A 20,150-nucleotide genomic window follows, 5' to 3' on the forward strand; every position below is an offset into this window, starting at 1 on the left:
GAATAAAGAAATCAGATTTATGCCAATTTACTACAGTAAAATTTTATTAAAAATAAGTAATAACAATAATAAACTCATTTACCTGTGAGCTTTCTGAGCAATAGCCTTTTCAACTAATGTATCCATACATTTTAGAGATGCAGGACAATGTTCTCGAATTGGTCCATGAACAAAACCTAGATGGCGAAGTAACATCAGCATACGATCTTGATCTAATCTGTCTAACGTTTTATACCTGCAAACAGTTTCATTCTTGAATTAATAAATTCTTCTATTATAAAACTAAGCAGGAAAAAAAAAAAAAAAAAAAAATCAATTAACAAAAATATACGCACTCTTTTAAGAGAAAAATTCATAGCATGCAAACAAATGTATTATAAAGAATGATTAAAAAGTATCTGGCAGAAATGTGTATGCACGCAAAGCAGATGGAAAAACAGATTTTGTAATGGAAATTGTGCATTTAGATGGCAGGTGGTGTTGTCGAGACTGGTAGAAGAAAGCAATACACTGCTGTTAACTGTCATTCTCCGCATAATTTTCAGTGGTTATGTACTGCTACGTTAATGCATAGTTTGCTGACATGCATTTTATCTATAAAGCAGCTAATCAAAAGAAGTATAGTAAACAATTCCTGAGTATCTCCTTCGAGTAGATACTTCATTTCTATCAATAGCCTCACATATAAAATGTGTATCGACAAACCGTGTGCTGTGTAGTGATGCATACACACCCAAAATCCACATGGAAAATAGTGATTTATGCCAGCAGAATGCTTCCGCCTACCAATCAACAGCGTCCGTACCACTTCAATAGCGTCGACAAATTGGCCAGGCAGGTAGCAATCCACCCACATATAACGATTTCAAGGTGCCATTTCCGTGCACAGATGCCATTACAAAATTGGCTTATTTAAGTCTCCCTCAAACCTGCCTTCATATTTTTGCCATATATTTTGAATTACCCTATATATAGAGCTTAATTAGAAATTAAATTATGACTAGCACTCGTACACAGCCAAAAGTACACATATAATGCATATAATACAGCTCCAATAGGTGCACAAAAGCTGAGAGAAAACAGGGCCTTAATCTTTGTATCTCAGAAAATAACAATTTAAAATACAGTCAAAAGTCGTTAATCCGGACTCGTCGGGACTTCGGCAATTCGGGATTATCGATTTTTCCGGATTATAGATCATCAGTTTAAATCTGGTAAGATGGCATGCAGAAATTATAAAATTAAAAATATGAAACCGTAATTTATGAAATAAAGAACAATTATGATCTAAAGGGTATCAAAATTTACAAAAAAAAAATAAAAAAATAAAAAAATAAAAAAATAAAAATAAAAAAATAATAAAAAAAAAAAAATAAAAAAAAAGTTTAATATTTATTTGTTTACTTTATTAAACATTTCTTTCAATGTAAGTTGTTTAAGTTGCTTCGTTTTTTATGTGATAATACATTCTCTTTAATTCTTTAAACAGACATAATTTCTTGTTCAGTTACAAAGTTTCGCTGTTCAAGTCTTATAATTGCTGTGTCGAGAATACCGACTAATTTGTCAATTGAAATTTTTTCGTTTTCAATAACCTCTGTTACTTTCTTAGCTATCGGAAGCGAATTATAATGACGAGGAATTTGATTTAAATAATATCAAAGATGGAGTACATCGAGATGAAATACTACATTTAATAAGGAATTATAAGCCAAATAAAATAAAAACCATCTGCCCTGAAGATAAGGATAGTGCTGACAGATCAACTTCCAACTCATTGCGTGGCTGCGTTAAAGATAAAAAAAGTTTAGATAAATAAAGGATATGCCTTTATCCATTTTTTGTAGCAATTCCACTTTTTGTTTAATGAACTTCGAAACCTACTTTCGCTTTGTAGATCATTTACATATTAATAAATATATATCAGAAATTCTATTTGACATAATCAAAAGTTCAAGCTTACTTTTATAAAATTGCTCTAACAGTCTGCAAAAACTAATAAGCTGGATCCAATTCAAAGATTAAGGAACAACGCAATCTGCAACATTAACTGAAATAGATAATTAAATAATTTTAGCTTAGCTTACACCGTCCGTTATACATTAAACGCGCACTCGTAAACGCGATGCACGCGCAGAAAGTTTGAAGCCTTGAGGTCCGGATTGTAGATCATTCAGTATTATGGGTGTCCGAATTAACGACTTTTGACTGTATAAACATTAGAGACAGAAATATGGACTAAGTTGTCATTATTGGTTATAAAATTTTGTTCCACTTGGGAAGTTCTCGGAAATTTTTGAAAATTTGTTTATTTTTAATTCATGTTAAAAGTAAATTACTTAGCGGTTAATTCAACACATTAGAAATTATTTGAAATAAATGGCATATGGAAAATTTAATACTTAGCTGATAGTATGCTTGAGTTTCAAAGTATAACCAATGAAAATTTCTTAGATATGCCTTGAAAAATAAATAATTTAAATTTGAATTTTTCCTTTTGCATTATTACTATTGTTATTTATGCATCTTTTGATAAACATTTAGTAAGCAGAACTGAAATCAAGTCAAAATTTAATTATTTGAAATCAGGGTTCGTACACATTTCAGCACATAGAAATTAAGGACTTTTAAGGACCATTAATGGGGGAAAAAATTAAGGACCTATCGGTAAATGGGATCTGAATAAATTCAATTAAAGATATCTACGACGGAACTTCATTTTTGTAATACCATACTAAGAGTAAAACAGATCCATATGTAAGATGCATTATTAAAACATAATTTAATTAACATAATTACAAAACAAATTTAAGAACAAAATCAACATTAAATATTTTGCACTTGTAATAACTTGGAAGAAGATTGAAAAAAGATTAGTGAGATTTTATTTAAGTCTTACTAACAGTTAGCATTATGTTGATTTTTGTCTTTTGTATCTCATTTTGTCACGTACTTGTTCAATCTAGAGGTTTAGAAAATAGCAGGTAGATTTTATGTCAAAGGGCATAGGCTAAAATGAGAAGCAAAATCATAATCAGCATGATTCATAATAGAGGACTGGCTGTTTTCACCACTGCTACTTGAATCCCAATCACATTATGTTTCCTCTATGTGGAACTGGACATCGAAAGGGACAATTCTCAAACCCCTGCCTTTCCAGGAAACCCACTAGGTTACCATTTTCACTACAAAGACTTAAACGCCAAACGGTAATCGATTATCACTCAGACTGGGATCACATGATCCTTCAGAAGCAGAACTTTCATCTGATTGGTTGGTCTCTAAGCAGGACAGAACTCCAGCCGAAAAATTTTCAACGAGGGGTCAGGAAATCCTGTGTAGCCAGTATATCATTTCTGTAGCCAGGTGTTGCTTCCCTTCCAGCAGTGCTCTTTTTTATAGGAATCCTTCTGTTTAAACCAGTTCTACCAGAATCGCATTTCTCGGAAACGTCTTGCCTAGCAGCGACCGTCACTAAATGTGATAACCTCTTTACAGGCTTGTCTAGAGAGAGACCTGCTGATCAGAACAAACCTGAAAGCCTGATGTAGGCACAGTTGGCAGATTTTGAAAATTAGTTGTGCTCTAGCTGATGCAGTTAGCGTTGTTGCTTTGCGCAGAGTTCCTGGGGTTGTAACCCAGTTAATATAGTTTAAGGTTCTAGTAATCCACTATAGCACCAGAGTTGGTAAGTTTTGTATGATTTTAAGTCTCACTAGATGAAAAAAAAAAAACTTTTACATTAATTTTACATTTTTGTGCTATACCTTACGACCACAGTAAGAATTAATGAAAGGCAATAACTTACTTTAATTTGCAAAGACAACTTTTAAGGGTGAGGAGTTAGATACAAATAATTAAATTAGGTAGTTCGATACCTATTTGTCATTATAGATTTACATGGCCACTATTAAATTATACTTGTTTTTAAAAAATATTTGTTGAGAAAGCACTATTAAAATAAGAATTTAATAACATCTCACTGTTCAGAATACATGTAATTCATGACATTGATTCTTAAACAATACTAGAAATGTTAAATAGCAACAACATATAACAAAATATTTATGCATCTCTTTAATTTGAAGCCTTCCCAGCCATTTTGGCTAATTTATACCAATCTCCTCCTCTTTAAGCATCTTTTCTAATTAGAGATTTGTTTCAATACACAAACCAACGTTCGTCTCCTAACTTGTCAATCTGCCGACAATGTACCAATGTGGTTTTACTTGATCTGGTAAAAGGTAAATAGGCCAAAACCCCTTACAGACATGAAACAAATTATTGCTGTGTCTGAAAGTAACTACAAGGTTAGATAAAGGTTCGGTTTTGTTTGGCTTATGTGATTACGGCAAAGCCTCGAGGGCTATCTGCCTAAGGGAAGGCATGCTTCATGATGGACATTCTAAGGGAAACTGGTTCGTATAAACGTTACACATTAGATTTAAATAAATCTCTTATTAAAAAGAACATAGAACAAAAGGCATGCTCTTATAGTAACAAAATTAAATCGACTCTTCTGTGAATCAGAAGTAAAACATTCAAATATAGTACAAAGTCCGAGATCTGGACGCCCCTCGGACTTTGTATTGTATTATGCTTTCATTGTTCTTACAAAAATTCTCCTAAAAGTAAGATATTCACCACAAACATTCTTTAAAATACATTAACTACCTGTTAATATCATGAAGATATTCTTCATTTTGTTACACTTTTCTAGAATCTTTTAGAATCATGGATCTAAAAGGGTATCTTACCCTCAAATTTTTGTAACTTTCCGACTTTGCAAATTTAAAATCCTAAAGAAAAATTACCTCTACCAATTCTTTAACAGCAAAAAGCCAAAAATATTTTGAAAAAAAAAAAAAAATCAAAGGAAAAAAGGGTAAAATTAATTTCATAGAGAAAACTGATGCATATTCTGAGAATTTCAAATATTCGTGGGAAAAACTCTTACCATGAGAAAATTAAAAAGTAGACATATTTAATTAACTACATAGCTATTTTGCTTTTTCTAAGAAATGCATCGTAAATTGTGCTTTATGGTATTTATTATCTAGTTTATTTTTCAAATTCAAAATATTGTATAATAAGTCGGCAAAAATGGAAAGTAATGTCACTTAATATGACAGCAAAAAATGAGTATTTTTTTTTCAATGTTATTTCTTATTTATAATTTTAATAAAATACCATTATTTTAGTGAAATTTATTAATGTTATAATGTTTTAAACAATTATCATCAAAAAATTCGAAGGTTTCCCAATTAGGAAATTTTCTATAAAAACTTATCTTAAAATCTTAAAATGTTGATAAGTCGCGAAATTTAGAACCGTTAAATAAAATAATTCACATCCCCAAAAGCGGAAAGTTGTTTAAGAGTTCTTCATTAGAAAAACGAAATAATTTTGAGATGCTTCTTTGCTTGTTGCCCAGAAACTCTAGTATCCCACAGCTTATATTAAAAACAAATCATAATTTTTGAACCCATTCAAAAGATAATTATATTTATCAGTGAATTGCCAAAAATGCTAATTCACACTCAAAATGGCAGTCGTAATAAAAAAACAGACAGAAATTTCAGATGATTAAAATTAAGGACCTACTGCCGATTTTGGTCGAAATTAAGACTTTTAAGGATCAAAAATCAATTACAAAAACCTAAGGACTTTTAAGGACTCTTAAGGACCATATGAACTCTGGAAATTAACTTTTGCTTTCTTTTAAAATAATTTAGCTCATCACCTTCTTTTAGGTCATGTATTCAGCGTGCATGCAATATGAGACTACTAGGTTTCTTGTTAAACATTTGAGGGGGCTATAAACACTGAAATGCAGCAGACAACAGAGCATAAGGTAAGACTGTGACCAGGAAGGTGATCAAAACGAACAAGTACTGATTTACTACTAATTCTCTAAATCATTTGAAGGTAAGAGCGACATTCAGAACACACCATACCACAATAATCCGTAAAATCTAATAATTAAATGAAGAACAACATTAACATTTGCCCCAAATTCAAAATAATCTTCACATTCAGCTGACTATACTACCAAAAAAAATTTTTTAAAGAGAAAAATGCTTATTTTTTAGAAAAAGGAAAACGCCCATTAACCCCTTAACTGCCGCGGGCGTATATATACGCCTTGCTCAGCCGATGCGTTAACTGCCCCCCAGATGCGCAGCCGATGCGTTAACTTTGCGAATAATTTTAGGTGTAGCAGCGCAAAGCAAATGATAGCAGTTTGGAAGGACGTATATATACGCCTGGGGCAGTTAACGCATCGGCTGAGCAAGGCTTATATATACGCCCGCGGCAGTTAAGGGGTTAAAAAGCAAGAAGATGAATTCTTAAAAACTCATTACACAAAACGTGTCCTTAAATTATAAAACTAGTCTTTCTGAACATGATTTTCTTTAAATGGCATAAAACTGTCAATGCTCAACCAACAGGACAATACAGCTGTCCAGTTACGTCAAACCTAAATAGCAGTTTTTTATTTAGAGGTTACAGGTACAAATGTTTATGTATACATCTAGTATGTTTACTTGATTTTCTCGATGTCAGAATTCAAGCACCATAAATTAATCTGATGTGAGCAAGATCATGCTACAAACAAGGTTTTTTTTTTTTTTTTTTTTTAACTAGAACTTCAAACTGGCTTGAAAAAAATTCAAAAGATGCAATATCAGTTAAAGAGTACTGAGCTGCAAATATAGTTTAATTGCTAACTGCCTACACACACACACACCAATTTTTCAACTAATACTTTTTAAATACTATAGATTTCTATTACTCAGTTGACTGTGCAACATTTCTGTGCATTGCTTTACTTCTCGTTACTCCACTGCTTTGTCAAAAGTGATCTCAATGTTTCATCAAATTTGCATTACAAGTTGTACTTCAAAGAATTTACACTTTAATTTTAATTTTAGAGATTACCTATCAATTACTGAAAAATTTTTACATTAAAATGAACTCTAGTAACAGATGATTTTTTTTTTTTTCATTTAATTGCAGTTACTTAAAATTCTCAAATTGGTACACTATTCAATTTGGTAAAAATTGCCGGTATATTATAGTTTCAATTTTCACTTCATTGTATCACATCTGTTCTGCACATAACCTATAATCAAACATACTGACCATTCTAAAAGGGTTGCCCAAATGAAAAGTGGACATGTGTGATAACGTCAGAATGAATGCATCGATAGCAGCGCCACTGCACAAGTATATAAAGGGCAGTATGATGTATGCATCTCAGACGGCGTTTAACAATGAAACCTGTTTGTAGGAGATTAAATTGCGCGAAAGGAAACTAGTGCTATCAATGGATGCATAAAGAAGATCAGAACAAAGCACGGTAGTACGGTTTCTGGTAGCGGAAAGTGAGCGTAAATGTGCACATCTATCGAAGAATGGTGACAGTGTATGGCGAACACTGTTTAGGTCGTACGGCTGTAAATAAATGGTGTAAAAGTTTCTGTGAAGGGCGGTAAACGACATCGGATCTGCCGAGGCTGGGCCAAGCAAACAAAGTAATCATCAATGATTCCATTGCATACGTTAATGAAATGTTTATTTTTAGGTTTTAGGTTATTTAAATTACAGCAAAGCCTTGAGGGCTATCTGTCTAAGGGGAGGGATGCCTTTGTGGAGGACTTTCTAAGGGAAACTGGCTCCTATACACGTTACACATGGGGAAAACCACGAATACACCCATGCAGCCAGGCCATTCGCGGGATTCGAACCTCGGACCGAACTAACAGTGTTCAGCGACTTTACCGTTCGGCCCCTGGTGGGCCCATTAATGAAATGATCCAAGCTAATCGAAGGATTACGACCCGTGAAATCAGTCATGAACTCAACCTGAGTAAAGGAACAGTTAACATCATTATCCTCAAACATCTGCAGTAGAGCAAAGTGTGTGCGGCATGGGCACCAAAACACCTGACCCTTGATCATCAGACATGACGAATGGGCTCTGTTTACAGCACTTGATCTGTTATGAGGAGAAACCAGCATTTCTGGATCATATTGTTGCGGGCGACGAGACCTGGTGCCACAACTACACACCCAAATCCAAGAAAACGAGTACGCAATAGAAACACAGCTATCTCCTCCACCATGGAAATCGAAAACAACGATAACTGCATGGGAAGTGATGCTTTCATTTTTCTTTGGTTGTTCTTTTAATTGAGTTCCTGCCCCACGGGAGCACTATCAATTCCGCACAATATTGCAGTACTCTGACGAAACTGCGACAAGATATAAAAAACAAACAGCCGGGCCTTCTCACACAAGAAGTGATCCTTCTGCATAACAATGCCCGCCCAGGAAACTCAGAGGACCTTAAACACATTCTGTTGCGAGGTTTTGGAGCATTCCCCCCCCTCCCGCCCCGCCGTACAGTCTGGACATGTCACCCTGTGACTTTCACATCTTTGGGCCATTTAAGAGAGCCTTACAAAGGAAACACTTCCATTTGGACGATGGTGTGAAGGAAGCCGTGCAAGACTTCCTCAGGAATTAGACGCAATCTTTCTACAGCAAAGGCATTAGGCTGCTGCCACAATGCTGGAACCTGTGTTTCAACGCCCATGGCGATTTCTTTTGATTTACAATAAAGGTATTATTTTTCTTCAACTTGTCCACTTTTCATTTGGGCAACCCTTATATTACAAACGTATTTCTTCCATAACGTGAACCTAACTCCAGTACAAAGAATCTTCCTACAATACTATAATTTTCAGAATTTTACTTCCATTCTTCCTTACAGAGTTAGTCCACATTGACAAATGGAATATGTCTTTTGTAAGAGGATAAACAATTAAAGCGTGAGCGTGTAGAGGGAAAACTGAAAACCACAAGTTCCATAAACAATACATGTTGACAATCGTAAGTAATAAATAGAACATAAATTACCGAAAGACATAAATCAATACATGTACGTAAATTTAAGATTCCACATATATATTATTTTATATTTTTATTCCTAGAAACAGTCATAAAGAAAGACATTCATAGACTCAGAAAATAGTATTTTGAAAAATATCAAAATAGTGCTGCATCATAAAATACCTTTCTTTCTGCATATCTACGGCACACAAGTATTTATCACTGTGCACTTAGGTAGATAAGCTTCCACTTTTTGGGTTCAAAAATATTAAGCATTGAGGTTGAAGGGCCTTAAACTGTTATTTTGCTTATACATGATAAATCATGTTAAATGAAGAAAGAATAAGAAAAGCACCAACATTGATAAAAATTTCACGTGAATATACGGTGGTTGTAAATTAAATAGTGGCAACTTTGAAACTCGCAGAAGGGCGGGCACGCACAAATAGGATATGGGAGTGGTGAGGTGGCGCTGTTGTCAATGCGCAGAGTGCAAAAAACAGTCGATCTGCTTAGAACGGTAGTTGTTGTGTGGCGTTAAAGTGAGGAGTTTCGTTTCCATCGCTCTAAGTACGTTTTCAAAAGGTGATGAGCAGTCATGGCTTAAAATCAAGGTTGCAAGTGGCAAAAATACAACAGAATGCTATCGAGGATTAGTGGAAGCCTGTGGCACAAATGCCTTACTGTATAGGACAGTAGCACGATGGGTTCAAGCATTTCGTTCGGGTCCAAATGAGACTGCGGATTTGCAATGCACAGGTCGGCCCTCCATTCCTCAAGAGCAGATTGACATCTTGAGTGGTCTCCTTACTATAGACCGCGGATGGACTGTCCGAGAATTATTCTTAGAGGTTGGTCTGAGCCATCAAACGGTGTGTCGCATAATGAAGAAATCCCTCAACATGAGGAAAATTGCTTCTCGCTGGGTTCCACATCGACTAACCGAAGTTCAGAAATGGCACCGGTATGCACTGCTGGCTGGCACCTACTTGGAGAGATACGGCAATGAAGGAGACTCATTTCTGCAGTATTGTCGCCATTGATGAGACATGGGCACGAGCCTACGAGCCTGAATTAAAGCGTCAATCAAATGAATGGCGTCACCAAGGTTCGCCATGTCCACAGAAATTTCGACAGGTACCCCAGTTGGGTGAAGGTTATGCTGATTATGGCATACGACTGGGACAGTGTGATTCTTACACATGCTGTATCTGAACAGGGTTCGTACACATTTCTGCACACAGAAATTAAGTACTTTTAAGGACCATTAATGAAAAAATTAAGGACCTATGAGCAAATGGGAATTGAATAAATTCAATTAATATTATCCATGCCTTAATTTCACTTTTGTAATACCATCCTAAATATGAAATAGATCCCTAAGTAGTATGCATTATTAATAAACATGAATTAATTAAGATAATTATTAATAGGTTTGAGAATAAAATAAACTTTATGCAATTTATCAAGTAGCATTAAATGTTTTAAACTTATAATAGTTGATGTATTTGAAACAAGATAAGTGACATTTATGTGTTACTAACCGTTAGCTTTATGTTGATTATTTTTGTCTCATTTTGTCACATACTTGGTCAGTCTAGAGGTTTAGTAAATAGCAGGTAGATTTTATGTCAAACAGCATAGGTCGAAATGAGAAGTAACATCATAATCAGCATGATTCTTAGCCAAAAGAATGAATGTTGTCACCACTGCTGCTTGTCTAGAGAGAGAACTGCTGATTAGAGCAAACCTGAAAGGCCTGACCTAGGCACGAGTGACAAGTGTTGAAAGTTAGTCAGGCTCTGTTTGATGCTGTTAGTGTCGTAGCTTCGTGTAGAGTTCCAGGGATTGTAACCCTGTTGATATACTTTAAGGTTCCAATAAGCCATGAAAGCACCAGAGGTGATAAAACTGTGTTGTATTACTTTAAGTCTCACTAGATGCAAAGAATAAGTTTTACTTGAATTTTTACATTTTTTTATATTATCTTGTGACCACAGTGAGTATTAATGAAAGGAAATAACTCGCTTTAATATGTAAAGATAATTTTTAAGGGTTATGCAGTTAGTTATAAATAATTAAATTAGATAGTTTGATAACCTTAATCATAATGGATTTACATGGCCACTATTAAATTTTAAAACACTATTAAAATCAAAATCTAATAACATTTCACAGTTTAAAATACATGTAATTTATGACTTTAGGATAATTACACATTAAAAGGTACAAAACATTTATGTCTTGTAACAACAGCACTCAAAAATTATTTATCCATCATTTTAACTTGAAGCTTTCCCATTTTGGATACTTTGTATCGATTTGCTTCTCTTTCAGCATCTTTTCTAACAATTACAGATTTGTCTTAATATGCAAACCAACGCTCTCGCTCGTTTCTGCGTGCTTTATGTCCTAACTTGCCAACCTCTCCACAATGTACCTATGAGGGTTTACTTGATCTGGTAACAGTTAAATAGTCCAACCCCCCCGACAGACGTGAAGAATATTATCGCTATGTCTGAAAGTATTTACAATATCAGACAAAAGTTTAAATAAGCTTCTTATTTAAAAGGAACTTAGAATTAGAAAATGCCTTTTCGGTCTAACAAAATCAATTACAGCTCACGGTGATGTAATTAAACAAGAACAGTCTAATTCAAACTAAAAATGTGGACTAGTGGTCAAAGATTATACAATTTAATTTGGCTCAGTAACTCTATCATATGAGGAAATAGAAATGGGAAATTATAGTAAAGGCTCAAATCATAAACAATTGGGTAATTTACATAAAAATAACTGTACATATTTTTAAAGAATAATTTTCTTTATGTATTCAGTTTCTTTCTTCAACACATTTCCTTTTCATATTAGAATTTTTGGATTTAATTAAGGATTTCTGTTATTCTAAAAAATCTGATGTGGACACCAAACACCAATGACTTCCTTGTATGAAATATTAAATTATACGCATTTTTTCTTGCATTTAATTTAAACTTATTGGATTGAATTAAATCTACTTCGCTGATAGCGCATAAACCACAATAGAATAAATGCATTCTTTAAAATTCACTCTAGTATTTGTTTACCATAGCGACTCTCATTTAACACTATTATATTTCGTTCATATTATAACTCATAATGCACAAAATTTATATCATTTAAAGAATAGAATTATCTAATTGTTGCCACATGTTCTATTCAAATACTATAATAAAGCTAGAATGATGTATAAAGGAAATTAAGCAAACAATACAAAAAAGAAACAATTTTTCACAGACGATTGAGTATTTCTCATTCAATTAATTCAGTTCTCAGTTCGCCAGAAGGCAAAAATACATAAAAACTCAATATATCTATATTAAAAACTACGAAGTAAATCTTAAACACTTATTTCCTCAAAAAAATTCCAGAAAGGATTAAGCATGATTTAATTGGCAATACTAAATGAATGCATTATCTTTGTTGTTGCGAAGCTAAGTTTCTCTAGATCGGCAACAAATCCACTAGTCTGCTGTTTCAGATGTAAACAATCAATGGCCGCCATAAAAAAAAGGCTTAGCTTCACTTAAACAACTTTAAAATTGTTGATAATTCTAAAAATATTGCATACAGATTTACTAAAGACATAAAAACCTTAACCAGAAGATAAAAACAACATAATTCAATCATTTTTAAAGCAAGAAATGTACAATTTACAAACATATAAGAGTAAAGAAACTGAGATCACTGAGCCGGGTAACAGAGTGGATATAGCGGCCGATTGCAACCAAAATACGAGGTGCAGTTCTGCATGTTATAGCAGTCCTATATACAAAATTTCAACGTTCTGAGGCTACTCGTTTTTGAGTTATGCGAGATACGTTCGTACAGACGCCACGAAAAATTCTCTTCAGAATTAATTTTAAAGCAGTTTTATAATTTTTTTGGAGGAAACGAGTCTTTCATTCTGTCCTTACATATAGATATCACGCAAAAACATCGTTAAATTGCATTTGATAGCGGTCAAAATGGATATTTTTGTTGAAATATGCTGCCTGAAACTTTTCGCGATTACAATATTTCCTTTTTACTTCATACAAGGAAGTAAAAACACTAAATGCATTTAGAATTTATACAAAAAGCGGCTAATTTTATTTCTTTAGTAATATGAACATTCAGAAGAAATATGAAATATATACGGTAAAGGCAGGTTACACAGCTGATGAGGCAGAATTTTTAGAATTTAGTGACACACCAAACAAAATCTAGAAATGGCAAAACTTTTAGAATTTAGAGCAGACATTGGAAGCAGAAATCAGAAGGGCTCTGGGCAGCAGAAATTAGGATCCACAGAGATTGCATCAGGTGGGAAAATGTGTACCAGGTCTGTGTATGATGCATTAAGACATATTATATTAATCTTTTAAATTTAAGTTTTCAATTTATTTATTAATAAAAACATCCCTATCTATAATGCCTGCCCATGTGATAAGATTAGAAGCATTTTTGATATTTTCCATGCTAGTATCTAGTGAAAAGTAGAGAAAATAAAGGGAAGATAAACACGTTAAGATTCTAGAATCAGAAGTAAAACATTCAAATATTATGTTTTCATTGTTCTTCCAGACATTCTCAAAAGAGTAAGAAATTCAGGAACAGCTTGAGTATAGGACCCCATTGGCGATTTTTTGGCTTCTTGTCGCCAAGCCATGGAAAAGCCGTTAAAATTGAAAACACAAGTTAGAAAGCACGTTTAAACCAGAAAAAATTTTAGAATATAGGTTTAAACAGCAAATTTGAAGGTACATAAGTAAGTAGGGGCACATTTTAAGTAGTAATATTGAAAATACATGTTTAGCCTTGTAAAAGCAGTTAAAATTGAAAATAGATGTTAGAATGTATATTTTAACAAGAAAAATTTTAAATACAAATTTAGAATATATATTTAAACAGTGAAACTGAAAATAAATAAATAACGGCATATTTTTAGCAGTCATACTGAAAATACAAATTACAAGCTGTAAAATTGAAAGTAGGATCTCAGAATACATGTTTAAATTAAAAATATGAAAATAGTAGTTAAGAATTCATGTTTAAATTAAAAGTAAAGAAAAGTTTGAAAATACACAAGTACATGGAGGCATATTTTAAGCTGCAATATTGAAAATGCAAGTGTTAAGTTATAAAACTGAAAACAGGAGTTCAGAATACATGTTTAAATTAAAAATAAAAGAAATACTGGAAATTTAGTAAAGTTTACAAAATCATGGTAAATTTACAAAGAAATCCTATACTCCGCCCAATTTATGTCCCTTACAATTTCGAGAAATTTGTTGAATACATCAATATTTTGCTCCTTCGAAGAAAATGACACTTTCCGGTTTAAAACACGCAGGAGTGCGATAGGGTTGCCGAAGTGGAATATTCTATAATTTACTGGGTTACCAGAAACACAACCGTCCAAAAAGTGCACCAAGCCAAAAAATCGCCAATGGGGTCCTATACTCAAGCTGTATCGAAATTCATTGCAAACTTTCTGTAAAATACATCCATTATGTGTTGATACCATAGAGACATTTTTCATTTTGTCACATTTTTCTCGAATCTTCTAGAATCGTGGGTCTATAAATCTTGCTTTCTAAACTTTTTAGAAACTTGCCTTCTAAACTTTCCAAGCTGCAATGTCTAAAATGATAAAGAAAAATTATCCCTACCAATTCTGCAACAGCAAAAAGCCAGAAATATTTGGGGGAAAAAAAGGGGAGGCAAAAGGTGTAAAATTAATTTTATAGAGAAAACTGGTGCATATTCTGAGAATTTTGACTATTCTGAGACAATCACATGGAAAAAACTCTTTATAATGAAAAATTAAAAAGAAGACATTTTTAATTAATTACATAGCTAATTTTGCTTTTGCTAAGAGCTGTTTCGTAAATTGTGCTTTATAGCATTATACCTCATTTATTTTTCAGATTAAAAATATTGTATAAGTTGCCAAAATAAAACTTTATAATATGACAGCAAAAAATAATAATGTTTTATTTTAATCTTATTTTTTAAATATAATTTCAATATATTAAAATTATTTTAATGAGATATATCAATGTTACGATGTTTAAAAAAATGTCGAAAAATTCTCAGACCTCGGAATTAAAAATTTTCTATAGAAGCTGATCTTAAAATCGCCAAACTGTTGATAAGTCGCCAAATTTAGAACCGTTTAATAAAACAATTCACATATTCAAAGCGAAAAGTTGTTTAAGAGCTCTTTATTAGAAAAAATGAATTTCGAAATGCTGTGTTTTACTTCTTGCTTAGAAATTCGAGTATTCCATCATTTATATTAGAAATAGAAACAAATTATAAACCGTGAACCCATTCAAAAGATAACCATACACATCAGTGAATCGCCAAAAATATTCCTCCAAAATGCTAATTCACACTCGAAATGGCAGTCGTAAAAACAGACGAAAATTTCAGATGATTAAAATTAAGGACCTTCTACCGATTTTGGCAAAAATTAAGGACTTTTAAGGACCAAAAATCGATTCCAAAAAATCTAAGGACTTTTAAGGACTGTACGAACCCTGCTGAAGGACCAACTGTCAATGCAGATTACTATTGCCGATTTCTACAGCACCATCTGCATCCAGCTATGTGGCACAAACGTCCACGTTTATTGCACAACAATCTTCCTATTGTATTGCATCACAACGCTCGTTGCCATGCCGCAAACAATGTCACTCTCCTTTTGCGACAGTGGCAGTGGGAAATCCTAGAACACCCTCCCTACTCACCCGACATGAGTCCTTGTGACTTCGATCTGTACTCCACGCAGTAGGGCACTTGGTCACTCACATCAACACCTTGCCACTGGTCTACAACGGCTTCCCGACATTTGGCAAGAGGTTATAAGCTTCGCTGGTGATTACATAAAAGGAATGTAATGCAATTGCACTTGTAAGTTCACTAAAAATTGATTTATACCTATGTTGCCATTACTTAATTTACAGCTCTCATACACGTATACTCAAGAAAATTTACGATTATTTTAAGGTTACACAAAGTAAATTTTTATTTCTAAATTTCATTGCATTTTGTGTGTTTCAAAATAGAAATAAAATTTTAAAATTACACATTTTATTTCTGTTAGCTTTTTCTTCAAATGAATAGTTTTAAACACTGAATAAATCATACACACTGGGTCATCACTCACCACTTTCCCAAAGCTATGCAAAATTATAAGGAACATACTTTTTACATAAATATGCATTATACATAAAAATTTTTCCTACATATGCTATCGCTCTCTCTATATTAATATACGGATAAAGAACACATATCACTTGGCACTTTTATTCCATTTTAAAGGGTTTAATGCAGGGATTACCAAACTTTTATATCAATGACTGCTTTGATGACACAATAAAATTCAAGAGACACTCTTTAGCAAACGCTTAAATTTATTTTATAAAAGAATTTAAAATTTCCAGTAGCATGTAACAATTTTAAAAAGCATTTTCAATTAATCTTGTGAAATATTTTCCCCTTGAAATGAAATTTATTTTCCATTGTTTCTTCTGCCTGATGCTTTAACCCTTTGTGGCATGGTGTGCTCGGTCTGGGCATACCTAAAAATTTATTTCTGTCCACACAGAAAAATTGAATGAAAAAGGATTTAGAGGTTACTCTGAACCTTCTTTATTTATAGTAGATAGCAGCTCAACACAAACCAGTCCATATATTTTAGCCATGTTTAGTTTTCTAAGACCCTCATTTTTCAAAGAAATCTTCCAGATTTTTCTTTTAGGATATAAAAGGAATTGTTTAAAAAGAAATTTCTATGTTATTTTTTGGCTGTATGCTAATCTCCTTATTCTATATTAGTTTCAAATTTTTACATTGAAATCTTGCCTAAAATCGAATGGCAAACCCGAGGAGTGCCCAAACAGAGAGGGTTGACCATTTCTGAAGCACTGAAAGTGGGGCATGAATTGCTTCAGATAGTGAATCTGATATGGATCCCGGTACATGTGCAAAACATACAATATTGGGTTGCGCTTTTTTAAAGGTGGTGTCATTTCCTTTGAAAGTACTACCATGAAAAAATAGACTAAAGTGTAAACATGAAATGTAAATATCATATACCCAAGTTACATTTTTTCCCCATTCATACGCACGTAATCATCCTATAACCAAAAAAGAGCTTTTTAGGGGGTGTCGAGTAGCAGGTCTCCCCGTGGCACACCCTAGGTAACGCTAAATCTGCTATGGTATTCAGAATCCAGTATTTTTAAATTGTAGGCAAAATCTCCTACCTTTTATGCGCTTCCCAGCAATGCTCGTTTCAGCACTCTTTTCGAAGCTCTATTCAATCAGTGGGGCACAGCCACAGAATTAAAACAATAAGTGCTATCTTCACAAAATTTTACTTGTGTACTCCTCTAGGCCTAATGAGACTGCCTACCTTTTTTTTTTTAAAAAAAATCATAATTTCAACATTAAAAGGTAGCATGCTGGAAAGGGTTAAGAAGTATTCAGCAAAAAAAAAGAGAGGCGACAAAAATTATCAGCCTGCCTTTTACCGTAAGAAAATGTCATTATGTATAACATTAAAGTTTCAAATTTATTTACAAAAGCATGCATTTAATTAAATTCTAAAAATACCAACCTTAAGTCTTCTTGGAGTTTTTCAGTAATTTTATTAATATCTTCCTGAGTTATAACACTGCCTGGACCAATGCTTGTAAAATGATAGAAAATCTCAGCATTTTCTAGTAAAAGTTCTTGGAAATTCTGTTTGGCTTTTTCAGTTATCTCCTTTTGATGTTCTTCATAAATATCCAATAAATCGGATTCTGAAAGAGCTTCATAACAGTCACGTCCCATGAATAGAACTTGAACTTCAGATAATGGTTTTCCAGGAGTAACATAACCAGTTTCTTCTAAAAGTTCTTTAAATTGCTGTCGCATTCTAAAATGTAAAATTACTGAATTAGAATTAGTGACTATACAATATTTTTATGCAATAAGTTGAGGGGGGATTATAAACTTGGAACATAAGACATTCTATAAAATAAGGCTATTTTTATAAATATTTTCAGCTTAAAAAAATATTACACATACTCCTTCCTCCTTTCTTCAGCTTGCAAAGCAGCTTTATGCTCTTCAAAACATGCTTCAGCTTCTGAAGAATCCAGGATATCAAGAGGGATTCGTGTTTCATTACTATCAACTAAATCAGTTTCTTGCCAAGGTTGTTCATCTGGACTTTCTAGAAAATACTGATTAAAATCTGGATGTTGCTGAAGTTTAGCTTTGACAGTCTGCCACTCCCTGAAAGCAAGAAATGAAGTTAAACATGAATGAGTGAAAATTTTTTAAATGAACACTTTTATTTTACATATTTCATAGCATTTTTTGCAATAAATTTAAGGTAATTTCCAAAAATGCTTTTCTTAGTTCCTACATTCAATGCTAAGTTTTTATGGTAATAATGCTTGTTGTCAATAAAGAGAGAAAATTATTTTAAAATATTCTGACCTTGAAACTTCGAATTTAATATTGCTGCGAAATGTACAGGCGTGGTAATATGGCTTCCCCGTTTGTTTAGGTTTGCCATAAAATGGCAAAGGAAGGCAGGGCTGCCACATTTGGCGAGAAATCGCCCGTTTCGTGACAAAATTGGTGATATGCCATGGACAGATGGAGAACCTTCTGGAATGAATTCTTACTGGTTTAGCCCAGAATGTTCTCGAACACAAGCCGAAAGCTATAATAACCCTGATGGTCTGCAGTCGCTGAGCGAGTGTCTCGAAGTCTAGTGCAGAGTGCATTGAAGAGTCTCTTCAAGTATCGCAGTTAGTGCATCGTCAAAAAAGCGTGCTGAGCTCTGGGAACGATTGAACCGAAGAGACAGGAGCCGTGCTCTGTGTGTTGTCGAGTGCATCGCGAGTTGTAGCATGGAGTCTCGAGAGTACGTGGAGTTCCGAGAACGACCGAGCAGAGTTGGGAGCTGTACTCTGGTGCTTTGCAGTGAAGCTGTCTCCACCATTATAGCCTGATAACCTGAAGGCTGTGTCATTGATCGTGTCAGTGTGTTTACAGTAGTTCTTCAATGACTGTAACGTGATTTTGGAGCTGTCCTGATTAGTACTGGCTAAATAAAGTGTGTTTCGATATTTCATCAAGTGCTGTAGTCGTTATTCACTCCAAATCCACAGGAACCCCGTACGAACGTTAAGGAAGAAAATAATGCAACAACTGGTGTCAGAAAAGAAAAACGTAACAATATTAACATATTTAATCTTAATTAATCTACAGACATTTTCAAAAGAATTAAGGAAATTAATTATAAAATACACCAAAGAGAAAAATGCTGAATGGGTTGTATAAAATTTGAGATATTCACACAGTGACATCATCAGAACATTATGCTATAAGGTCCTGAGCTTTTCCAAGCAACAACTGGCAGATTCCTTGCTCCCAAACTTCTCATCTACATCGGTTAACTACACATGTTATAATGCAGTAAGTATTTGAACTACACTCATGTCCATAAATTAAGGATAATGCAAAATCAGGCAAAGGAAGAGCTAGAGGCAAAACAAATTTGACTTATTGGTAAAGCTTATTTATTAAAGAAAAGGTAAAGAACAAAATATGCTATATGTTTTATATTATTAAAAAAATTAGTGATTTTTTTCTCCCTGGAGCAAATTACAAAAAACACCTATTTACAAAAAACCAATATTACATGGTTGGTATGATTGTTAATACATTGTATGTCTCCCAGATGATACAAAACAATCCGTACGACGCATAGGCATGCTGAGTATCAAATTATCAATCTGAACTTGGGGGATATTACATCACTCAAAGAGCAATGCTTTCCGAAGTTCCGGTAGACATGTAGGAGGAGGTTGATGGGCTGCAACTCGTCGGCCAAGTATGTCCCACACGTGCTCTCCTGGATTCAAGTCCGGTGAGAATGCTGGCCAGTCCATATCGGTGATATCCTCCTATTGAAGACACGATGTTTGCACAGTGAGAACGGGCGTTGTCGACCATACACACAAACTGTGCGCCTATGGCGCCCCGAAACAAACATACATGTTGTTCCAGAATGACGTTCCGATAGTCATGCATGTCATGGTTCCAATTTGAACATGCAGGTCAGTTCTGGAACCCAGAATAATTCCACCTCAAACGAGCACTCCTGCACCACCGTAACGGTGTCGTTCAATGATTGTTTCTTGGTGTTAACGGGTACC

The 20,150-nt window shown here is 33.8% G+C and overlaps 1 protein-coding gene across 14 annotated transcripts in view; it reads right to left on the minus strand.

Annotated features, from left to right (window-relative positions):
- RhoGAPp190 (Rho GTPase-activating protein 190) overlaps window positions 1-20,150 on the minus strand; it is a 209,204-nt gene that overhangs the window by 107,863 nt on the left and 81,191 nt on the right. For all 14 annotated transcript variants that reach the window (XM_085809046.1, XM_085809044.1, XM_085809048.1 and 11 more), the window contains exons 5-7: window positions 18,004-18,213; window positions 17,549-17,851; window positions 83-235 (exon numbers count right to left, since the gene is read on the minus strand). In XM_085809046.1, the coding sequence (XP_085665172.1) occupies window positions 83-235; window positions 17,549-17,851; window positions 18,004-18,213 (666 nt within the window). The remainder of the gene's footprint in view (window positions 1-82; window positions 236-17,548; window positions 17,852-18,003; window positions 18,214-20,150) is intronic.

Source organism: Stegodyphus dumicola, chromosome X2 (genome assembly GCF_044657685.1).
Source record: "Stegodyphus dumicola isolate Sdum_Otavi_A_Nest chromosome X2, ASM4465768v1".
Taxonomy (NCBI): domain Eukaryota; kingdom Metazoa; phylum Arthropoda; class Arachnida; order Araneae; family Eresidae; genus Stegodyphus; species Stegodyphus dumicola.